This window comes from Struthio camelus, chromosome 1 (assembly GCF_040807025.1).
Source record: "Struthio camelus isolate bStrCam1 chromosome 1, bStrCam1.hap1, whole genome shotgun sequence".
NCBI classification, from domain to species: domain Eukaryota; kingdom Metazoa; phylum Chordata; class Aves; order Struthioniformes; family Struthionidae; genus Struthio; species Struthio camelus.
The window spans coordinates 211,435,127-211,453,300 of record NC_090942.1 but is presented as its reverse complement, the minus strand read 5'-3'; the positions used below and the strand labels follow the sequence as shown (position 1 = coordinate 211,453,300).

The 18,174-nt window shown below is 42.8% G+C and overlaps 1 protein-coding gene across 3 annotated transcripts in view; it reads right to left on the bottom strand.

Moving 5' to 3' along the window:
- Nucleotides 1-18,174, bottom strand: part of MAML2 (mastermind like transcriptional coactivator 2) — a 227,481-nt gene that overhangs the window by 59,268 nt on the left and 150,039 nt on the right. For all 3 annotated transcript variants that reach the window (XM_068930423.1, XM_068930422.1, XM_068930424.1), the window contains exon 2: nt 15,101-16,558. In XM_068930423.1, coding sequence (XP_068786524.1) covers nt 15,101-16,558 — 1,458 coding nt within the window. The remainder of the gene's footprint in view (nt 1-15,100; nt 16,559-18,174) is intronic.

Below are 18,174 nucleotides of genomic sequence, written 5' to 3'. Positions count from 1 at the left end.
TGATCACTCACGAGTACTGACACGTACAGACTTGCTCAGCATTAAAAGTAAACTTTGGAATTCTTAAGCTGGCTTAAACTGTATATATAAATATTAATTAAATGAAATTAATTTCATTTTGCACTTTGCTTGATGAAACCTCTAAGTCTTTAAAAAGAAGGTTGCTGAAATTGCTAATTAACATTTGTAGGAATTTTTCCCTATCTGAATCTTTGTTGATCAAAAAAAAAGCATTTGCAAAATTTAGAAAAACTGCAAAGTTTACACTAATTCTGAATCAAACCTTTTTGGGAGACTAAAATTAAAGTTGTGCTTAAGACATCTAAATGGACGGTCTGCTTTTCAGAAGTATTGAGCTATTGCATCTCTCCTTGACTCGATCACTTTGTACCAAGCCACCTATTTAGATGAACTACATGTTTTTCTAATGCTTTAACTCAATCAGCTGTGTTAGAAAAAATGTTGGTCTCACTGTCTCCATTTTTTAATCTTTACCGAATGGTTAAGAGTTACTCACTTCACAGAAGCTGTATAAATGAATTAGTGTTTAGAAAATAATTTGCATTTATTACATAGTTTCATTACTTCTACTATCACTACTATCTCAGCACTCCTACTGATACTTGTGTATGAACTGAATTGGGTTTAGTTTTTGCTTGTAGCATTTCTATGGCTAAAATAACACAAAATCTGCTCATTCTGTATAATTTCTACTGTTCAGTAACATTTGCAGTGTAGTTCCAGCTCCTGTATTGTTTTGTTGCCACATGAAGACCAGGGAGATGTAAGAGAAATTTGGGAGAAACACAATGAAGGCTACCACCAGGGCTTTCTCACCCAGTACTCTCACGAGTATTTACCCAGGGGAATGCAAGAGACCAAGAGGCACCTTGAGAATGTCGTTTCTGAGAACGCAGGGCAGTGGCCATTTGCTCGCCTCTTGCCCTGAGAGTTCAGATCCATAGGCTGAAATGCAAATATAAAGACAAAGTTATCTAATTAGTAGCTTCACAATTGCCTCTGGGTTTTCTATGTTATTTTTGTTTGTCTTTGTTTTGCATAGTAGACTCCTCTGCTTGAAAGACTATAATGAAGGTGATTAAAATGATTCATTAACATTGTGCCCCTTTTAGCAAACAGTCCAAACATTTATCCCTGGTATCAAGCACAGTGATCTTCACACAGATGTCCAAAGGTCTTTCAGCCTTTTTATTTAATTTTTTTTCTGCAGCCTGACTTTAATTAATGATTTATATGCAAATTTATATACAATTAGTATACCAAATGACTGGCTTTTGATTTACTTTGGATTCTTTGGGAGGAAGATGGCAAAAATACCATCAGAACTGATGACAACAGTAGACAGTATATATTTACCTGAATGCTGCAGTTAAATATCTGTGAGTCTATTCAGCTTCCCTAGCCATGTCACCTACTCAGCTTTGATTAGTATTGGCCTACATAGCCCCCTGTTCAGTTTCTTCAATAAAGGAGCCACATGAGGCCACAGCAAGAAGACTATATTATATCCGTGCTATGAAAGCAGAAGAGAAGAATGGGATCCCATTTTTTAATCTAATTCCTTGCTATCACATATCATCTAACATTTATTCTAAATTTTATCTTAAAAGCAGTTAGGTTTTTGGCCACCAGTACTGTCCTCAGGAAAGTCGTTCCAGAAACTAATTTCTGCAGTTGCTGGGAATGTGCTGCTTATTTCCAGTCTAAATTTACTTATGGCCTGTTTCAAAGATGGTTACTAGGTGCACTAGTCGGAAAACTTGTCAGAATAAACCAGGGGTGGAAATGTTAAAGCTGTATGTTTTTTGGATGGACATTCTCTAGAGCTGCATAAATAATTTGGCAATGGACATGTAAGTCTTACTATGCAGCTTTAAAAAGCTCAGACTTAATAGTGAGATGAATGTATCTCTACAAACCACACACCAAATTTCATTAGTATTTTCAGGTGGCGAGTCCAACAATCCAGAAAGCACTTCAGCCAGGATTAAAAATCCTAGGAGATTTTTTAAATACAGTATATATATATGGCTGCGGAAAAACAATTTTGAAGAACTGCTCCAAAGCTTCCCTGGGGCCCCACAGCAGTCTGGCTTGGGCCCACAGAAAAATGCAGCTTCTGAAAAAAGGCTGCCCTTGATAGCATTTTGAATATGAAACAAAATTTTGATAACAGAGCTGTACTTAACCCATGCAGTAGATTTCATGTTTACCAAAGAGGCCTGTAATTTGTGGAGTGAGAGTTATTTGCTTCCTTTAAAAATAAAATCCAGGAGTGAAAACCCTAAACGAAGAAGAGAAGGTGCCAAAATCAAGGACTGTGGCATGTTTGAGTCTCCTTCATCTAAGTCTGACTGACAGAGATGCTTCTTTGCTGCGCGCAGCAGACTATGTGGTTGTGAGACATTTCTCCGTAGTGTTTCCACTCCCCAGAGTTGGGTGTTCAGCCCAGGTTGACAAGGGACAGTCTTTGGGATGGGAGGAAAGCTGAGGGATTAAGAGAAGCGGTGACAGAGCTGAGGAAGACAGAAAAGAAGGTCATTGCAAGGTCCTTGTGCTATAAAGCTGGCATTGCAAAAAGGCCCAAAATGGAAGAGAAATGCGGGTGCCAGATATCTTTGACTTTTTTGGGAAATCCCAACCAAAGATGAAAAAGCCAGTTCTTATGCTATTGGTAGGCATATGGTAGTGAAATCAGTGAACTATTAATACAAGTAAGTCATTCAGTAGAAGGCAGAGCGGCCAAAGTGAGGTGAAGTACCACAGTCATGACTGGAAACAGGAGACAGATCATTCTGAATTTACTTGGTCTGAAATGTGGTTCGGTCAGTGCAGCACATAAACAGTTAATGCAGCCATTAATGAACAAATGCAACAATAGAAAATCGACAGGAAAAGGCCATCACTTGCCATAATGTGAGTAAAACTGCTGCACTGAATGTCCTCCCTGCTGGGAAGTGGTAACACCAGATGAAAGCAAGAGGAAAAAAGAAATATTTTGCATTTTCCTCCTCCAAATATGTTTCTTCCTGCTGGAAATTTTTTGAAGTTTAGTTGTTACTGTTTGGCCAGGTTTGTTCACAGGGAAACCAGGGGATGATGGAGTTGGAGAGAGGCTCAATTATCACCCTGTGAAACGGTCAGAAGATCCACTTAGAAGCTGTGGATCCTCTACATACCAAGGCCCATAGACTTTGCTAGAGGAGGAGGAAGCTGGAGAGAGAGCGAGCGAGCTTCATGCACATCTTATTTGGCATGCTACAGAAAGGGTTAAAAGTGGTCAGTTCATCACTCTTCTGTGTGGTGCCTTGGAAGTTTTCACAGGACCAGATGTGTGAAAAAAAAGAAGAAAGAAAGAAAAGCGAACACTAGTAGACATCCTGGTGCCCTGGAAGCAGTTAAATTAACACCCAGCAGGGACAAATTTGCAGCTTTGGGAACAAGCTTAAAGTTAGTCTGTTTTCATTCCTGGAGTGAATTTGCAAGTGTATGACAGTGAAGTATAGCCTGGGAAGGAGCAGACGGCTTTGGATTAAGGATGGATAGCCAGAACCAACTCCCATTATCCCTCCTCCCACTCTGTTTTGCACACTTAGACTGTGAAGTTTTCAATACTTCTGCTAATCCCTGTGTTTTCCCTTGTATTTTACTAGTTCCAGTAAGAAAAAAACCTCTCCTTTCCTCTCCTCCCCTCTCCTCTCCTCTCCTCTCCTCTCCTCTCCTCTCTCCTCTCCTCTCTCCTCTCCTCTCCTCTCCTCTCTCCTCTCCTCTCCTCTCCTCTCCTCTCCTCTCCTCTCCTCTCCTCTCCTCTCTTCTCTTCTTTTCTCCTCTCCTCTCTTTTCTCTTTTCTTTTCTCTTTTCCCTTTCCTTTCCTTTCCTTTCCTTTCCTTTCCTTTCCTTTCCTTTCCTTTCCTTTCCTTTCCTTTCCTTTCCTTTCCTTTCCTTTCCTTTCCTTTCCTTTCCTTTCCTTTCCTTTCCTTTCCTTTCCTTTCCTTTTTTCTATTCCAGCTGAAACCAGACTAGACTGGAGTTATCCCAGGAAAGCCTGCATTAGCTGGGATTGCAGTTTATAGTCATTCAGAGAAGTATAGTTCTGCAGTGGATAAAATTGGGTGTTCTTCTAACCAGAACTAAAGCACTAAATCCTTTAGTCATTCATCATTCACTTGGAGGCAGACTGTGGCCCAGCTTGCAACCACTGCAAATTTTAGAAAGTAGTGGGAAAAAAAAAGACTGAGAGTGCATCTAACCCATCTTCACCGAACTAAGGAAAGTCCTCAGAGTACCTCTCCCTATTACAGGTTACAGAATAAACTGGCTCCGCAGAAATACTATCTTCTTTTTCACACCTAGGAATTTGTGGTAGAGGAAAGGTTAGTTCAATCCCTTATAGGGTTGCTCAGCATAGCTGAGAAGATGCATGCAGCACCAACTATACATCTTGCATAGGTATTTCCCTCCTCAATGCAGGATGAGAACCATCCAACAATTTGAGAGGTATTAAGACCACCTGCTTTTGGGGCTTAGTCATCACAAGTATTTTGGTACCAGTCAAGCATGGGGAACTTTTCTGCTCAGGTGGACTATACAGCTTCTTATGAAGGCCTTAGACCACATAGTGCATGCCTTTCTTCCTCATATGACTCCATGTGCATCTTTTGCAAGACAGGAAGAAGCTACATTTTAGTTATTAAATGGCTGTAATTCCAGCCAGGGGTTGGTGGAAGACCTGCAGGGTCCCATGAAGGAAGAAGAGCAGAGATCTGGATGTATTAATTTTTTCTAGTGGGCCAGAAATGCTGGTGACTCTATCTCCCTGATTGACAGAGACTGGCAAGATCAGCAGCATAGGCTAAATATTTAGTATATCATTTCAGTTAGCAATTTCATGGCCTGTCAGTAAGGCAGGTCTGGAAGGCTGCATTTCCAAGATCCTCATGCTCCTTCACTTATTTCTGGCATGGGATTCAGAAACAGTTTCTTTTTGAGTGTTAGCATTCTTCCACTCTCCCCTTTGCAAGGGCTGTATATATATTAATGTGCACATACACATACATATATGCACATACATATACACATATATATATTGTTCTCATTCTACCTTACCCAGTCTTAACCTGCACTCTATATTACTGTTGTCTTCCAGACTTCTTCCTGTCATCATACCCTCATCCCTCCTGCATTTTACTCTTTACCACCTCTTCTTCCAGCCTCCATCCCCTTTCCTTATACTAAACTTTCTGCTCCCTCTCTCCTACCCTCAATTCTTGCCCTTCCACACCCAGATTCCCTCCTGCATTCAGTTTTCCACCTTCCCTCTCTCTGCAGCCAGCGGGTTGCCTCCATAGGTGAAGTTCCTTGGCACCAGCAACTTGAGTTGAGTTTAACAACCTGCTGCTGCTGATAGGATCAGTCCTGTCTCCACTTCTTGTTGCCAGATATGTGCTCCTGCCACTTCCCTTGTGCTCATGTTGGCTTTGCCTGACCCCACAAGCTGGATCAAGTCACTAAAAGAGCAGAAAAACCAATCCAGAGGGAAAAAGCATAGCTTTCTGCCAGCTTTGTGCGAGCTCAGACAAGTGCCAGAGCTGGTGCTAAAGGAAGGAGTTGACACAGGTGGCTGGGATGGGGGAGGGCTCCTTGCCCCTTTTTAAAGCAGCTAGCTATTAGATCAGCTCTGCCGTCTTATGAAACCTCACCTGAGAATCTCAAAAGCTTTCTGTGCCCTGTACCCCTTGTCCCCCCAAGCCCTTTGTCCCTGCTCTCGCCCTTCACCGGTGAGGGCACGGGCTCGTGGGAGTCTGTAGCCCTTTGCCTGGGGAGGTGGCTGACCCATGGCATGGCTGCTCCTTGCTGCACTTTGAGTGTGATTTCTTAGCAGTCCAGTTCAAGGGAGCAATGAGTAGTCCATATGCGGCTCAAGTCCTGGGTCCTTATCCAGCCAGAGAGAAGAAGGAATCACAGTGCCCCAGGGAGGCACTGAGCACAGCTCTGTGACTCACGCTCTCCTCCCACTCTGCCCCCGGGGGAGAAGTCCAGCCATACACTGCCCCTTGCTCACAGCTCTGGGCAATGTCAAGTTGAAGGCCTTAGTCAGGACTTCCTTTGACATATTGTCATACAATTCAATCCACAGTAATTTGAGTCTGTGCATTTCTCACAGGCAGAGCAGCGCAGCTGGGGTAATGGGACCCGAGAGCTTTCTGCAGCAAGTTTATTCCTTGTGTATATGCCTAGCACAGGCACACTGAACTGTGCTTTTCTCACTGGCTATGTATGGAGCTTAGGGCTTTAACACTGAATACAGATAACTGCTATGAAGAAGAGGGGCGAATATCCCCCCTTTAACCTAATTTATATGTTTTCTACTGATTCACAATACAATGTGGACAAGCCAGGTAACTCCTCACATCTTCCCATGAAATGGGAAAATCACCCAACTCATATGTCTCCACAGCTATGTCAAGGCTAAGTCTTGCTATTAAAAGACTTTATGAAGGCTGTTTGGCTTTTCAGAGGGAACAACCATTTGAGGCACTCAGCCGCCCTCTGAATTCTAGCCGGGGCTTGATATAATGGAGCATCATCAGGCAGGACAGAGAAGTGAGGAGGCCTGTTTGAAGAGATGCCACAACTCAGGGGGATTTGCCTGCACTATGTACAAAGGGTGGTGTGAGGATGCCGTCAAGACCCGACTTCTTTCCTATGTATAAGGTGACAAGCGCAACCTCAGACAGAGCCAGGGCATAAACATCTAAGCATGGGTGTCTCAAAGAGCCCTTGAGGAGTTAGCGAGCCGGCGGGTGCGCCCAACTGGGCTGTTTGCTATCAATTTATAGGTATGAGTGGGGGAAGAGGCACCAAACAATTCATGGTGCTCCAGAGGTCTTCTCTGGGAGACTGTGCAGGTGTAAAGGCTAAAAGTGGTAGGTGCTGTAGGTGACGGACTGATAAAGAAGGCTCTCAGATGAACAAGGACAGGGGCAGAGTGCAGCCAGGTCGAGATGAGCAGAGAGAAGGCGATAGGTTCAAGCACCATCCCAGGACACAAGGATAGTAACCCTGAGGCCAACGCCGAGGCTGGTTCAACTCCAGACTCAGTCAGAGGATTTCTGGTGATGGTAAATGTGTACTTATGTCCTTATCCAACAGCTCCAACGGATTGATTGTAATGGCTTTGGGTGAATGGCTTCATTCTCTCTTCCCCCAAATATATAATAATTTATAAAGCATACAGTAACATTTCCTTCCTTTCAAGCTTTGGCTGGCTTGCTTATTTAGATTATAAATTCTTCAGGGCAAAAACTGTCTCTTACATTGTGTGTGTACATTATCAGACACAGGCACGCAGCAAATGAAGCAGGCAGATGGTTCTGAACTAGTTCTGTTGGAGCATCTGGCTGATTTTCTGGATCAGTATCAGATATACATGATAAATTCACCCATGAAAACTCTTATTAAAGTAGCATTACTAGATCTCTTACTGTCTTAATGACAGTCATCTGTAGCCTCGAGCAGATCCTCACCATAAAAACAACCAGCAATAAAACTGACTGAATGAAGGAACAAATATTTGTCATTAAAATATTCCTTCACTTTGAATCCCTGGAGAGAGAAATTATTTGGACTTGCTCTTGAGGACTTCAGGGATTTAAAATAATAGAAAGACTGTAGGGAGACAAAGGTAGGGCTTGTTAAAATTTTTGTGTTCCTTGACTTCTTGAGGTATTCATAAATTGCCTACAAACAAGCAAAAGCTTACAGGAAAGGGCTTTCCACCATGCCAGCTCCAAATGTGGAATTATATTGTTTTTCCAGGCTGCCTTTCCAAAATCCCTGCAGGAAATTGACTCAAGGCTCGACTTTGCCCTCAGAGGCATACATAGCAATGTCAGTAATCCTCACTTCACCCAGGTAAGAAGCCATCGCGGATAGCCCGGTTCTATAGATGAGGTCACAGATCAAAGCGGACTGACTTGCCCAAGGCTATGGGAAGCCAATAGCAGAGAACTCGACTGGAAACATCCCTATCTCCTGGTTCCCCAGCCAGCATTACACCTTCACAATTCTCTATCCCAGTCTTGTCCTTTTACATCACCTTTTTGGTTAATCTCATAAACACAAGCTCATATCCTCTCTTTGGTGATGGCTTGCTACTTCACCCTTCTACCCCAGGCCTGTAAACTGTAAACTCAGCCACCAGCACTGCTGATCTTCTCACTTGCCCTTTCCCCCTTGAAGCCACCATTGTCTTCTCTTACATACTCACCAGGCACCTCGGTTGTCTGTCTGCTTCCTCACCCAGCCCTTGTCCAAGGTCTCTGGCTTACTGGTGGCAGTGGAGTAAAATCAGATGGCTGAAGCAGTTAGCTCCCTTACTGTCTCTCCCATCTCCAACAGAGGTTGCTTCCCCATGGCCAGGACAACTGACTGGCTCATGAAGTGCCTCCTGGAGCGCTGTAGTTCTCAAACCAACATATCTAGCCATACCAGCGGGTAGAAACTGATACCCTTCAAAGGCCTCTGCAAAGCTCATCTTTACCTTGATTCTCACAGAAGCTGGATCAACGCTGTCCCTTTGAAATAGGAGGCATTTCTAATCCAAGTTTGTACAGTTCTTCACAGAATGACATTTTGCTCTGTCAGTGGAGTTTCCAGGAACTTTCATAATGCCAATTAATAATGAAGACTTCAAGTGCGCTGATGTTAGCACAGCACCCATCCATACAAGTGCAATGGTGTTTTGTATCAGTATCCTCACGAAAGTATCTTCAAAAAGCAGTCCAAATGATAAAACAGGGACTAGCTCAGCTATATCCCAAAACCCCAAAGAGGGAAATGTTTGACCTAAGTGGCTAATAGTCTACCATTCTTCTAGTGTAAATAGTTGTATGCAAAAAGTTCAAGAAACCTTATGGAACTGGTCATGTATCTGAAGCTCTGAATTACAGTGTCCACAGGGGCTCACTATCCACAGTGTGATTGCCTACATATTTCATTTAGCAAACTGAACATGAATGATACAAGGCACCACCAAGACACCAAGACAACAGTTCACCATGACAATACATGAATTTATGACATTTTCTCTGTGATTTTGTGTCCATAAACCAGCTATGACCATGCAGTTGATGGAAGTTAGTGGGACATACTCATGCTTTTATTCAGAATATTTAACATAGAAGCTATTGCATGAAGGAATGCAACGAAAATGGAGCTATCAAGAAAAGCTGTCATCCAAATATTATTTTTATAGTGAGCATTGAAAGAAAGGTCACATTGTTGTTTTCTTACACTATGGAACAGTTTCTATTATTGCAGATTCCAAAGGTCTGGAATTGTTGTTATTTGTGATCTAAGTCAAATTTAAATCTTGGTTAGATTTAAATTGGTTAGTACCACAAGCTACTCTAAGTTTTCTCTTTCCTTCACAAATATTTGCAAAATAATTCCTTCACGCTTGAAAACAGAGAGGTTGCCTCACCAAAATGTGCTCTTCTTTTCTTCTTTAGTAGTAAACACAATGGTCTAAGAAAATATTATTTTGATATGAATCATACAAGGCAACCACATTTTCTTTGAGGAATTTCAGGGGCTAAATTAGAGGTGTAAGTTATCGCTCAGCAGTGAATGATAAAAAGAGTTCTGCTTGCTGCACTTTCAAGGAAGCCGTTAGCTCTTTTGTTCCTGATGCTTCTTCCTTGCATGCATCCTTCACTAGCAATCCAACACTTCAACATATGGTTTTTATAAAAACTGTATGCTGCCCATGCTTTAAAAAAAAGACAGAAGGGCATATTCTGCTGCTTAGTCTGCTGCTGCCAGTCTAATTACTCTCTACCAAAATAAGTGAAATTACTCTGAGTTTACACTGGAGATAATGAGATGAGAATCTGTCTCAGCATCTCCACTGAGCTGCCAGGTTAGTTAACTACCATCTGTATCCCTTGGAGATGTTTAAGAGTGATGCATATATATCAGTTAAGCTCTGATTTTCTGGGTATCTGAAAGGGCTGATGTAATGGAGGGGGCTGTGAGGTGAGGACCACCTTCCCACCTGGGGCTCCCCAGTGTGCTCCCCAGTGTGAGTGCGAGCCCCATGGCATGGCTCATCCCTAGGGCAGTGCTGCACTGCCACCTGTCACCACCTCCATGGCTACACATGGCCACACTACATCACTGGGTCATGGAGCATGTGATAGGCCATCCGCCACATGCTGCAAATACAAAGCTTTGCTGTGGGAGTGCATAAGGCGAGAGCCAAGTGTGGGATATTCATGCCTAGAGCCAGTAACAGAGAGAAGATTGCTCAGAGTTCAGTAGGGAGGAAGATTGGTTGGATTTTAAAGGCGCCTGTTAGGACCTAGTGAAGAAAATGATCTAAGGCATGCCCCAATTAGGGCAAGTAAGGGCAAAAAAGCTCCAAACTGCACTAATCATGCCACATTCCTGGGTTCTTAAAGAAAAAAAAAAAAGGGAGAGAGAAAAAAGGAGAGAAGATGATCCCATCCACAAAAAGATTAGAAAAGAATAAGGACTTACAGGGCTCTAAAGTCTGCACAGGGGTACATAATTGTCGTTCGTTACTACAGAGACTACATCGGCGCTTTAAAAACAAGGACCACTGGTTATTCATGCAAAGTGGGGGCTGAAGCTGTCATGATTCCCTTCCGTTTTGCTTGGTCCCAAAGCTGAGACTAAATATGGCTCCTGTGGTCCTAGGGCACATGCCCCCAAGTACTACAATATGAGGGCCTTGCCCCATCAGGGTTCCTATTCTCATGAGCTCAGCCTTCTTTTCTCCCCTCCCTTGAGTGAATGAATTTGAATAAAAAAATGTGGAGAGAAAGTCAGCCTGAAACCTCTAAGTTTAATTTGGCTTTAGGTCAAAAACAGAAGGGGATGAATAATATTTTATTTGGTAGATACTGACGTTTCTTTTTTTGACTTCTTGATAGAAGGCTGATGAATCATATTGAACAAGTCGCATGGCTGATCAAAAACTTTAAAAATATGTGCAGAATTTCTTATACTAGTCAAAACCACCGAGTTTTTTGTTCAAAAACCTTAGGTCTTACTCCAGAAGCATCTTTCATTGACTGTATTATATTTCTTTGAGGAGAGAAAGTTAGACTTCAGACTTCTCCTCACACACAGTCACAGATTTTCGCCACAACAGCTCAGATTCTGTATAAGCACTGCAAACCTCATTTAACCTGTGCAGAATACGGAGGTTCTAATTACTTCCTAAACAAAGAGAATATTGAATTTGTAAGAGTTTTTCTCAGACTGTGCATGTGTCGCATCCTGATAGACCACGGAGAGGTGACTCTTTCCCACAGCAATGAAGAATAAAACCCAGAAGCCAACAAAACCTTAACTGAATTCAACTTTCTTCCAGGAAACCAAGAAGATTTCCATCATTTTTATGACTTTTCCCCGGAGGCAAAGATATCTAATTAGCAAATCCCACTGCAAACTCCCTCCCATTTGACACAAAGTGAATGTGACAGGCGGAGGAATTATAAGCCCTACGTTTTCATTTAGCAAGCCTGGGCTGATAAAGCCAAGTTCAAATGCTTTTTTGGCTATCTTAAAGCTTGAGGAATAAAAATCCTGAGTGAGCTGGTTCAGCTGAAAATGTGAATTTATAGTGTTCAGATCAGTGCTATCTGATCGCAATGTCACAGCAGCCCTTTATGAATGTGCATTCACGTTTCCAGCTACAAAGCATTCCACCTAGTTCTTAGACGCTCCTTGTAGTACAGATGAATCCAGGATCTGAGGAGGAGTTGAACGATACCTAGCAGAATCAAACCCTGATTCCTCATGAAGAAATAGGGCATGAGTAAAATAAATATTAATCATGAGGTTAATTAGTAAATGCTGTTAATTAATCATATATTACTGTTAATGATGTGTAGAACTCCTCAGAGTGGGAGCCTATCTTCTAGGAAAGAGGAAAGTACAGGTTAAACAAGGTGATGTCCTCATTGCTAAAATTAATATGACTTGACCTATGAGCTTCCTTTGCCCTTTGTTGTCTTTACTGGAATGATAATGTTAGGGATCTCTCCTCCCACTCTAATTTAACATTCATTTAACATGGGCACGGGAGCTGTGTACTTGGGCACTAATAAACACCTGGTTAATATCCTTATTGTAGATAAGTGTAGCTAACACCTAGCTAAAACGGGAAAGCCCATTCATTTGACTCCACCAACCAGTCTCCTTGATGGCCTCTTAAAGATGTTCTCAGAATAGTGCAGGGTCTGGATTCTTCCTCCAAATCATGCCCCCCATATTTCATCTGAGGTTCCTCAAAATTCTGATGGGCTTTGATATTCAGTCACCAGGTAAGGCTGTTATCTAGGGTGACTAAGCATGGAGCAGACCAGGTGGGACAGGGCTGATCTGCTCAGCTAGTAACTAGCTTATACACGCATAAGTGATAGTGTTGGAGGCGAGTGGGAAGTGAAGGGGTCAGAACTTACAAGTCTGGGAAACTGTGGGATGAAACAGGAGAACTATCAGCACCCCACTTCACAGATTGTAAGCACGATCTCATTCCAAAGTGAGCATGTCAGAACCCAACTTGAAATGAAATCCAAGCTGTAACTCAAATGACTGTGGGTTCAGTGTCCATATAAACTAGATTATAGAAGTTTTGCATTGGGATAGATCATGGTAGGAGTCTTGGGAAAGCCAAGACTGCAAATATAACAGGCTTTTGCACAGCTCTCAGACTGGAGGCACACTCATACCTAGAGCTCCAACAGCCGAGGTGAAGACACTTACGAACTGGACAAGCACTCCCTGACTAAAAGGTTGGCAGGCTCTTCCTGCTGTGCAGGTAGACCCTAATAGAGTTCACAGAATTAATATGGCCCAATGAACAGTCATGTTCAAGCCAATTCAAAACCCTGCAATTTATGGACCAACTATATTCCTAAGTATTGTTCCTGCAGCTACAGAACACTACTGAGAGACCTGCCTGATTTCCTAAATTTCAGGAGAACTTTGCAGCAGCTGGTAGGGATCTTAAAAAATCCAGTTACCTCTGAAGAGCATAGAAACAACAAGAGTTCTTGCTGCAAAGTCCCCATAATCTGTGTCTAGAAAGCTTCCAAGCTTCTCAGCTATGCCGTCGGTCAGGATAGCCACATCCTGCAGACAAACCTGTGGGAAGTAGTGTGAGGTGATGGGACACTCTGGAAGACTATTTGCAGAAGTCTGTGATGATATGCAAAAGTCCCTCCTTACTGTATTATCTGCAGTTTCGCACTTAGCAAGTTTATTTAGGGAAAGTTTCATAAGTCAAAAGATCTTGTGGCTGCACAGGTGAAAGATCCCACTACACTCACAATAAATCTTGCAAGTACTACTGTGGCCATGTTGCTAAGTACCATCTTGTTGGCTCACCTCCCCGAGCAGCAGTGCAAGAGGACACAGAGCAGGTAGCTAACACTGCCTCAAGCTGAGTTGCTTTTAGTGTTTTCATTTCCTTCCAGAATGTGACCTTGCATATTTTTCAAAAAAATTACTGTTTGCAAAAGTCCTGCCTGTCTCTCCTGTGCTGACAGATTGCTGGAAGCTTCATCATGGCTGAATGAAGGAACTGCTAAAATACATCTGCCTGCCAGTCTATTAAGAGAATGGGGAAACGCTCCTGAGAAGACAGCGCACAGTGGCCCAAGAATAGAGAGGAATAGCCAGCAGAGGAATAGCCAGCAGAGACCTCCCATAAAACAACAAAGCTGTGCTTGCTTCCCACTGCTGCTCACTCTCCAGCCTCTTCCAACAAAGCAACCCCTCCTCACCAAAAACTGCCTAAGTGTTTCACCTGGTGAAACCTCTTACAAGGGAATTATTTGTTGGAGAAATTTATGATTAGTTAATCAGGGAATTTGAAAGAGTTAGAAGAAGAAAGGTTTCTATGCGTACAACTCTATTTACTTTACTTTTTTAAAAACATTAGACTGTTTGCCCAGTCTGGCCAAGAAACTTCAGTTCTGAATGATTCATTCACAATGTTGCTTTTCAGTTACTTTATGGAAGATTTAGGGTTTCACTTTTCAGTAGTTTGCTCTAGCTCTTTTTCATATAAAAGAAATTCAGGAATGATCTGTACACCTACATTGCCATTCTGTGCCCTCAAACGCCTTGAACCAAGCCCCACCAAAACTTCTGGGAGTAGCTGAAACATCACAAGATCAAATACACACTTCACTTGTTTTCTCTTTTGAGCTTTTTTTTTTTTTTTTCCCAGTTTCTGAGCTTCTGGGTTACAGTGAAGTTACATATTTAAATTTCAATAGGCAGGGCTGAAACTTAGGATCTGGGCACACAAACAACTTTTCTATAGCATAACTGAGCTACAAGAACCATGTCAGGGCACTGTGTCTCATGATAAAACAGTGGGAGCTGGCCATGTCATATGTAATTGTAGATGCGTCTGTGACAGCCTTCACCTTCATATCTAAGCATGTATTTTATCCACAGAATATTCCCGGAAGTGTGATGGGTGTTTATAAAGCTCACAGATAAGTCTTAGTGTTTCTTTGCCAAACAGATAACAAATGTGTAAACAGTATTTTTGTCATGTCAGTCAAAACATATCTGAAGACATAATTTCCTAACCCTGCCTCCCTAAGGAAAATGATGACATACAAATTAATGGTGTAAAATATATTATCTTAGATAGCACAGGAATTTGTTAAAATTTTGCCATTCAAAAGAGCCTAAAATTTTGTCAGCTAGAAAATTTAGATAAGACTCCAAAATAATCTTATCTCTGCCCTATTATCTCACCTTTCTGGGAAGTAACTGCATAATATGTAGCAGTGACATATTCACTCTATTGGCTTAAGAAAAAACAGTGTTGTGAACATGCCTTTCCTGAGATTCTTATCAGCGTGCATCCATGATACACCTGAACAGGCACTAAACATCACCAGCTGTGATGAAGTATATCCTGAGTTGGTCATTATTTACCACAATTACACATCTCCTGAAGGAAAAGCCGTTTTACTACCAGACCGGAATGATTCTATTACAAATGAGGAGGAACTTGTCTTACCTGTCTATGCTGCTGAGAGACTGGATACTGCAGACCTGAGATTTGCTGGCTTTGCTGCATTTTCTGAAGCATCATTTTTTGCTGCATGGCTAGGGGTACATTGGGCGGCCTTTGAAGAGGCTGGTTCGGGAGAGACTGAGCAGGTTGTGGCTGCGGCTGTTGTTGTGGCTGTTGCTGTGGCTGTTGCACTGGGGCTGAAGTCTGGGCCTGCTGCGTGTAGTGCAGAAGGGTAGGCTTGCTTTGGGAACCCAAAACTGAAGGCATCTGCTGGTTTGTTTGCTCTGAGTTAAAGTGAAATAAAGGCTTTGTGTTGCCATGATGCTGCTCTAGTGGTGGCTGACCACTGTTGATAAAGTTTCTGTTGAGGTCCTGAGGCTTCTGTTGCATGATTATGTCCATGGGATTGCTCTGGGGAGTTGTTGGTTTATAAACATAGCTGTTCATCCCTTTCGACTGATTTCCGTTCACTGGTACCCCAAGCATTGCTGAGCTTTGTGGGCTGAACTGCTGCTGACGAAAGGAAGGACTGGGGATTTTCTCTTGCACAAAGGGTCCAGGGGAAGGCCCAGATGGAGACAAGGTGGACCAGTTGGCTGTCTGGTTCTGCTGCTGCTGCTGCTGTTGAATCAAGGCATGCTGCTGCCGGTTGGCTGCTATCTGTTTGAGCTGCTGTGCATGAGACACCTCCTGCCAGTTAGGCAGCGGTCGACTGGACACAGAAGAAACCTGCGATACTTGTGTTTGACTCTGAGGCACCGAAGGGATGGGTGAAGAGGTGGACATGGCAGCGGTGGCCATAGTGAAGGCTGGACCGGTAGAAGAAGGCCTCATCTGTGGGGAGCCCACAGGCGCCTGATTCATGCCTGGTGCATATTCACTCTTTATCACCATCTTCTCCATTTGCAGAGATCTCACAGGGCCCCTCTGGCTCTGGTGCCCAAGGTCAATGTTGAATGGCTCATCTTGTTTTATGGTGGCATTTATCATATTTTCTAGCTCAAGATCACTCATTGGTGGCACCGATATGTTAGTCAGTTCATTAAATAGTTCCTGTAGCTCTGGATCCATCATTTGTTCCCCTGAGTCTTCCCCATATCTGTTAGGGAACATGTTCTCATGGGACATCTGACCATCTAAATGTTTGCTGCAGGACATTGTTTCTCCTGGTTCTTTCTTTACCTCTTTCAAAGCCATATTAAACATGCCATTCCCACTAGGATGTGTATTGTTTGCTAGGTTGCTAGTCTTTCTTTGTGATCCTTGCCCCATAGGCATAGTTCCTGACATTGACTGGCTTTGGCAATTGTTAACATGATGTCCACCTTGTCCCACTGAGAGATTATCACCCACTCTTATCCTCTTAATGTCAAGGAAAGAGCTCTCTGAAACACCATTGGGCCTCTTGTTGTTGACAGGTGACAGATTTACCACCAACTTTCTCTTCAAGGAGCCTTGGAGCTGAAAGAAGCAAAGAAAAAAAACATTAGATGACACTGAAGAGCCAATCTATTTGATGCTTATAGAAGGGGCCCGCAAGTTAATGGGCAAATGAACATTGCCCAGTATAGAAAGGTATTTGGGCGAGCACAAGTCAGTGAAACCAGTGTAAATGGAACTGAACAAAATTGTAATGAGACATGTTGTAATGAGACATCTCTCCACCACCGTCATCCCTGTCTTTACGGCCACAGTGCAGCGCCTTCCAGCACTTTTTTGGGCACCACTGACTGACCACTGTTGATCATAGATCATGGGCCCCCTTTCTCCTGTGCACGCAGGTAGAGGGAGGTGGCCAGAGCCATAGCTGGCAAAGCCTAGGGCATATCTGCCCCCAGTTTTGCTCCCATCCAATTGCGCCAGACATAGATCTAGAGTATTTTAGATCAGAGATTAATGCAGTCATGAAATCTGCCCTTGTGCCTATCAGTGCTATGGGATTTCACTTCAGTGATTTTGGTGTATGATCCACAAGACAATTTTTGACTGCTGTAGAGTCCGAAGTATGTAAGAGAAATTGTAAAGATATGCATGAGATCTCGGCATCCTGATCTCACACAGCTTTATACTGGCTGGAGATCAGTAAAATTATGTTCAAATCTTGAAATGAATCCACTGGAGCCGTGTCAGCTGATATCAGCCAAGGATCCATGATGTATCGCCAGGTTATTTTACAGATATGTCTATTAATACATTGATCCCTAACTGTTTGTATTCTGAAGCATCTGCTGTAAAACATACAGTATACGCACCACTGCTCTAAGAAACGTAGTTACGGTATTTCCTTTTCCTTGAATACTCAATACTTTGATCTGCTCACAAGCCCTGTGGGCCTACTCAGGGAAAACAGGTTCACAGCCCTGCCCACCCGATACGTACTCATCCGCTGCAGTTGTACATACAGATTCCTTCCTGTGCGCACAAAACAAAGGTGTAGTTCCAGGAGCTGAAAAAACTGGACTCAGTGCATATACCCTCAAGTACAGTCACTTGGAATTTCAAAAGCACAGTTCATAAAAGATCACTTTAAAACAAACACACCTGTCATATCTTTAGCCCTCTACATTAAAAGCTCACACTCAAAACTAGACATAATAAATACACACGTATGCAGATCTAGCTAAATCGAGCACTCGCTGTTGCTGTTTCAGCTGCGCAGAATGCAGTGAGCAACACCAGGAAACTCTGCAGGGAAATCCTGCTCGTGTTCTGCCTTTTATTCACTTGTGCAGCAGTGCTCTGACCTAAGTGACAACGGGACAATACTAGCTGGATCACTGCAAAAACACTGCCCATTGCAATTATGATATCTTATGAAACTGTGACTGGGGGGAGGAAATGCTAGAGAACTCTAGGTTTCACATTATGTGAGAAAGACTGATTCGTGAGATCTCAAAATCACATTACTTGTATTGCGCTGTTTCACATACAGAAGCCCATGGGTATATGATACTCCGTTGTGGCCCACGTTCTTCTGGCTTGCCTATATGTGAGAGCTCTTTCAGGCTAACTCCACATGTGAACACTTTTATTCTGGAGTAAACACCCGTGAGTTGCTTGGGAACGGCTTGATCAGC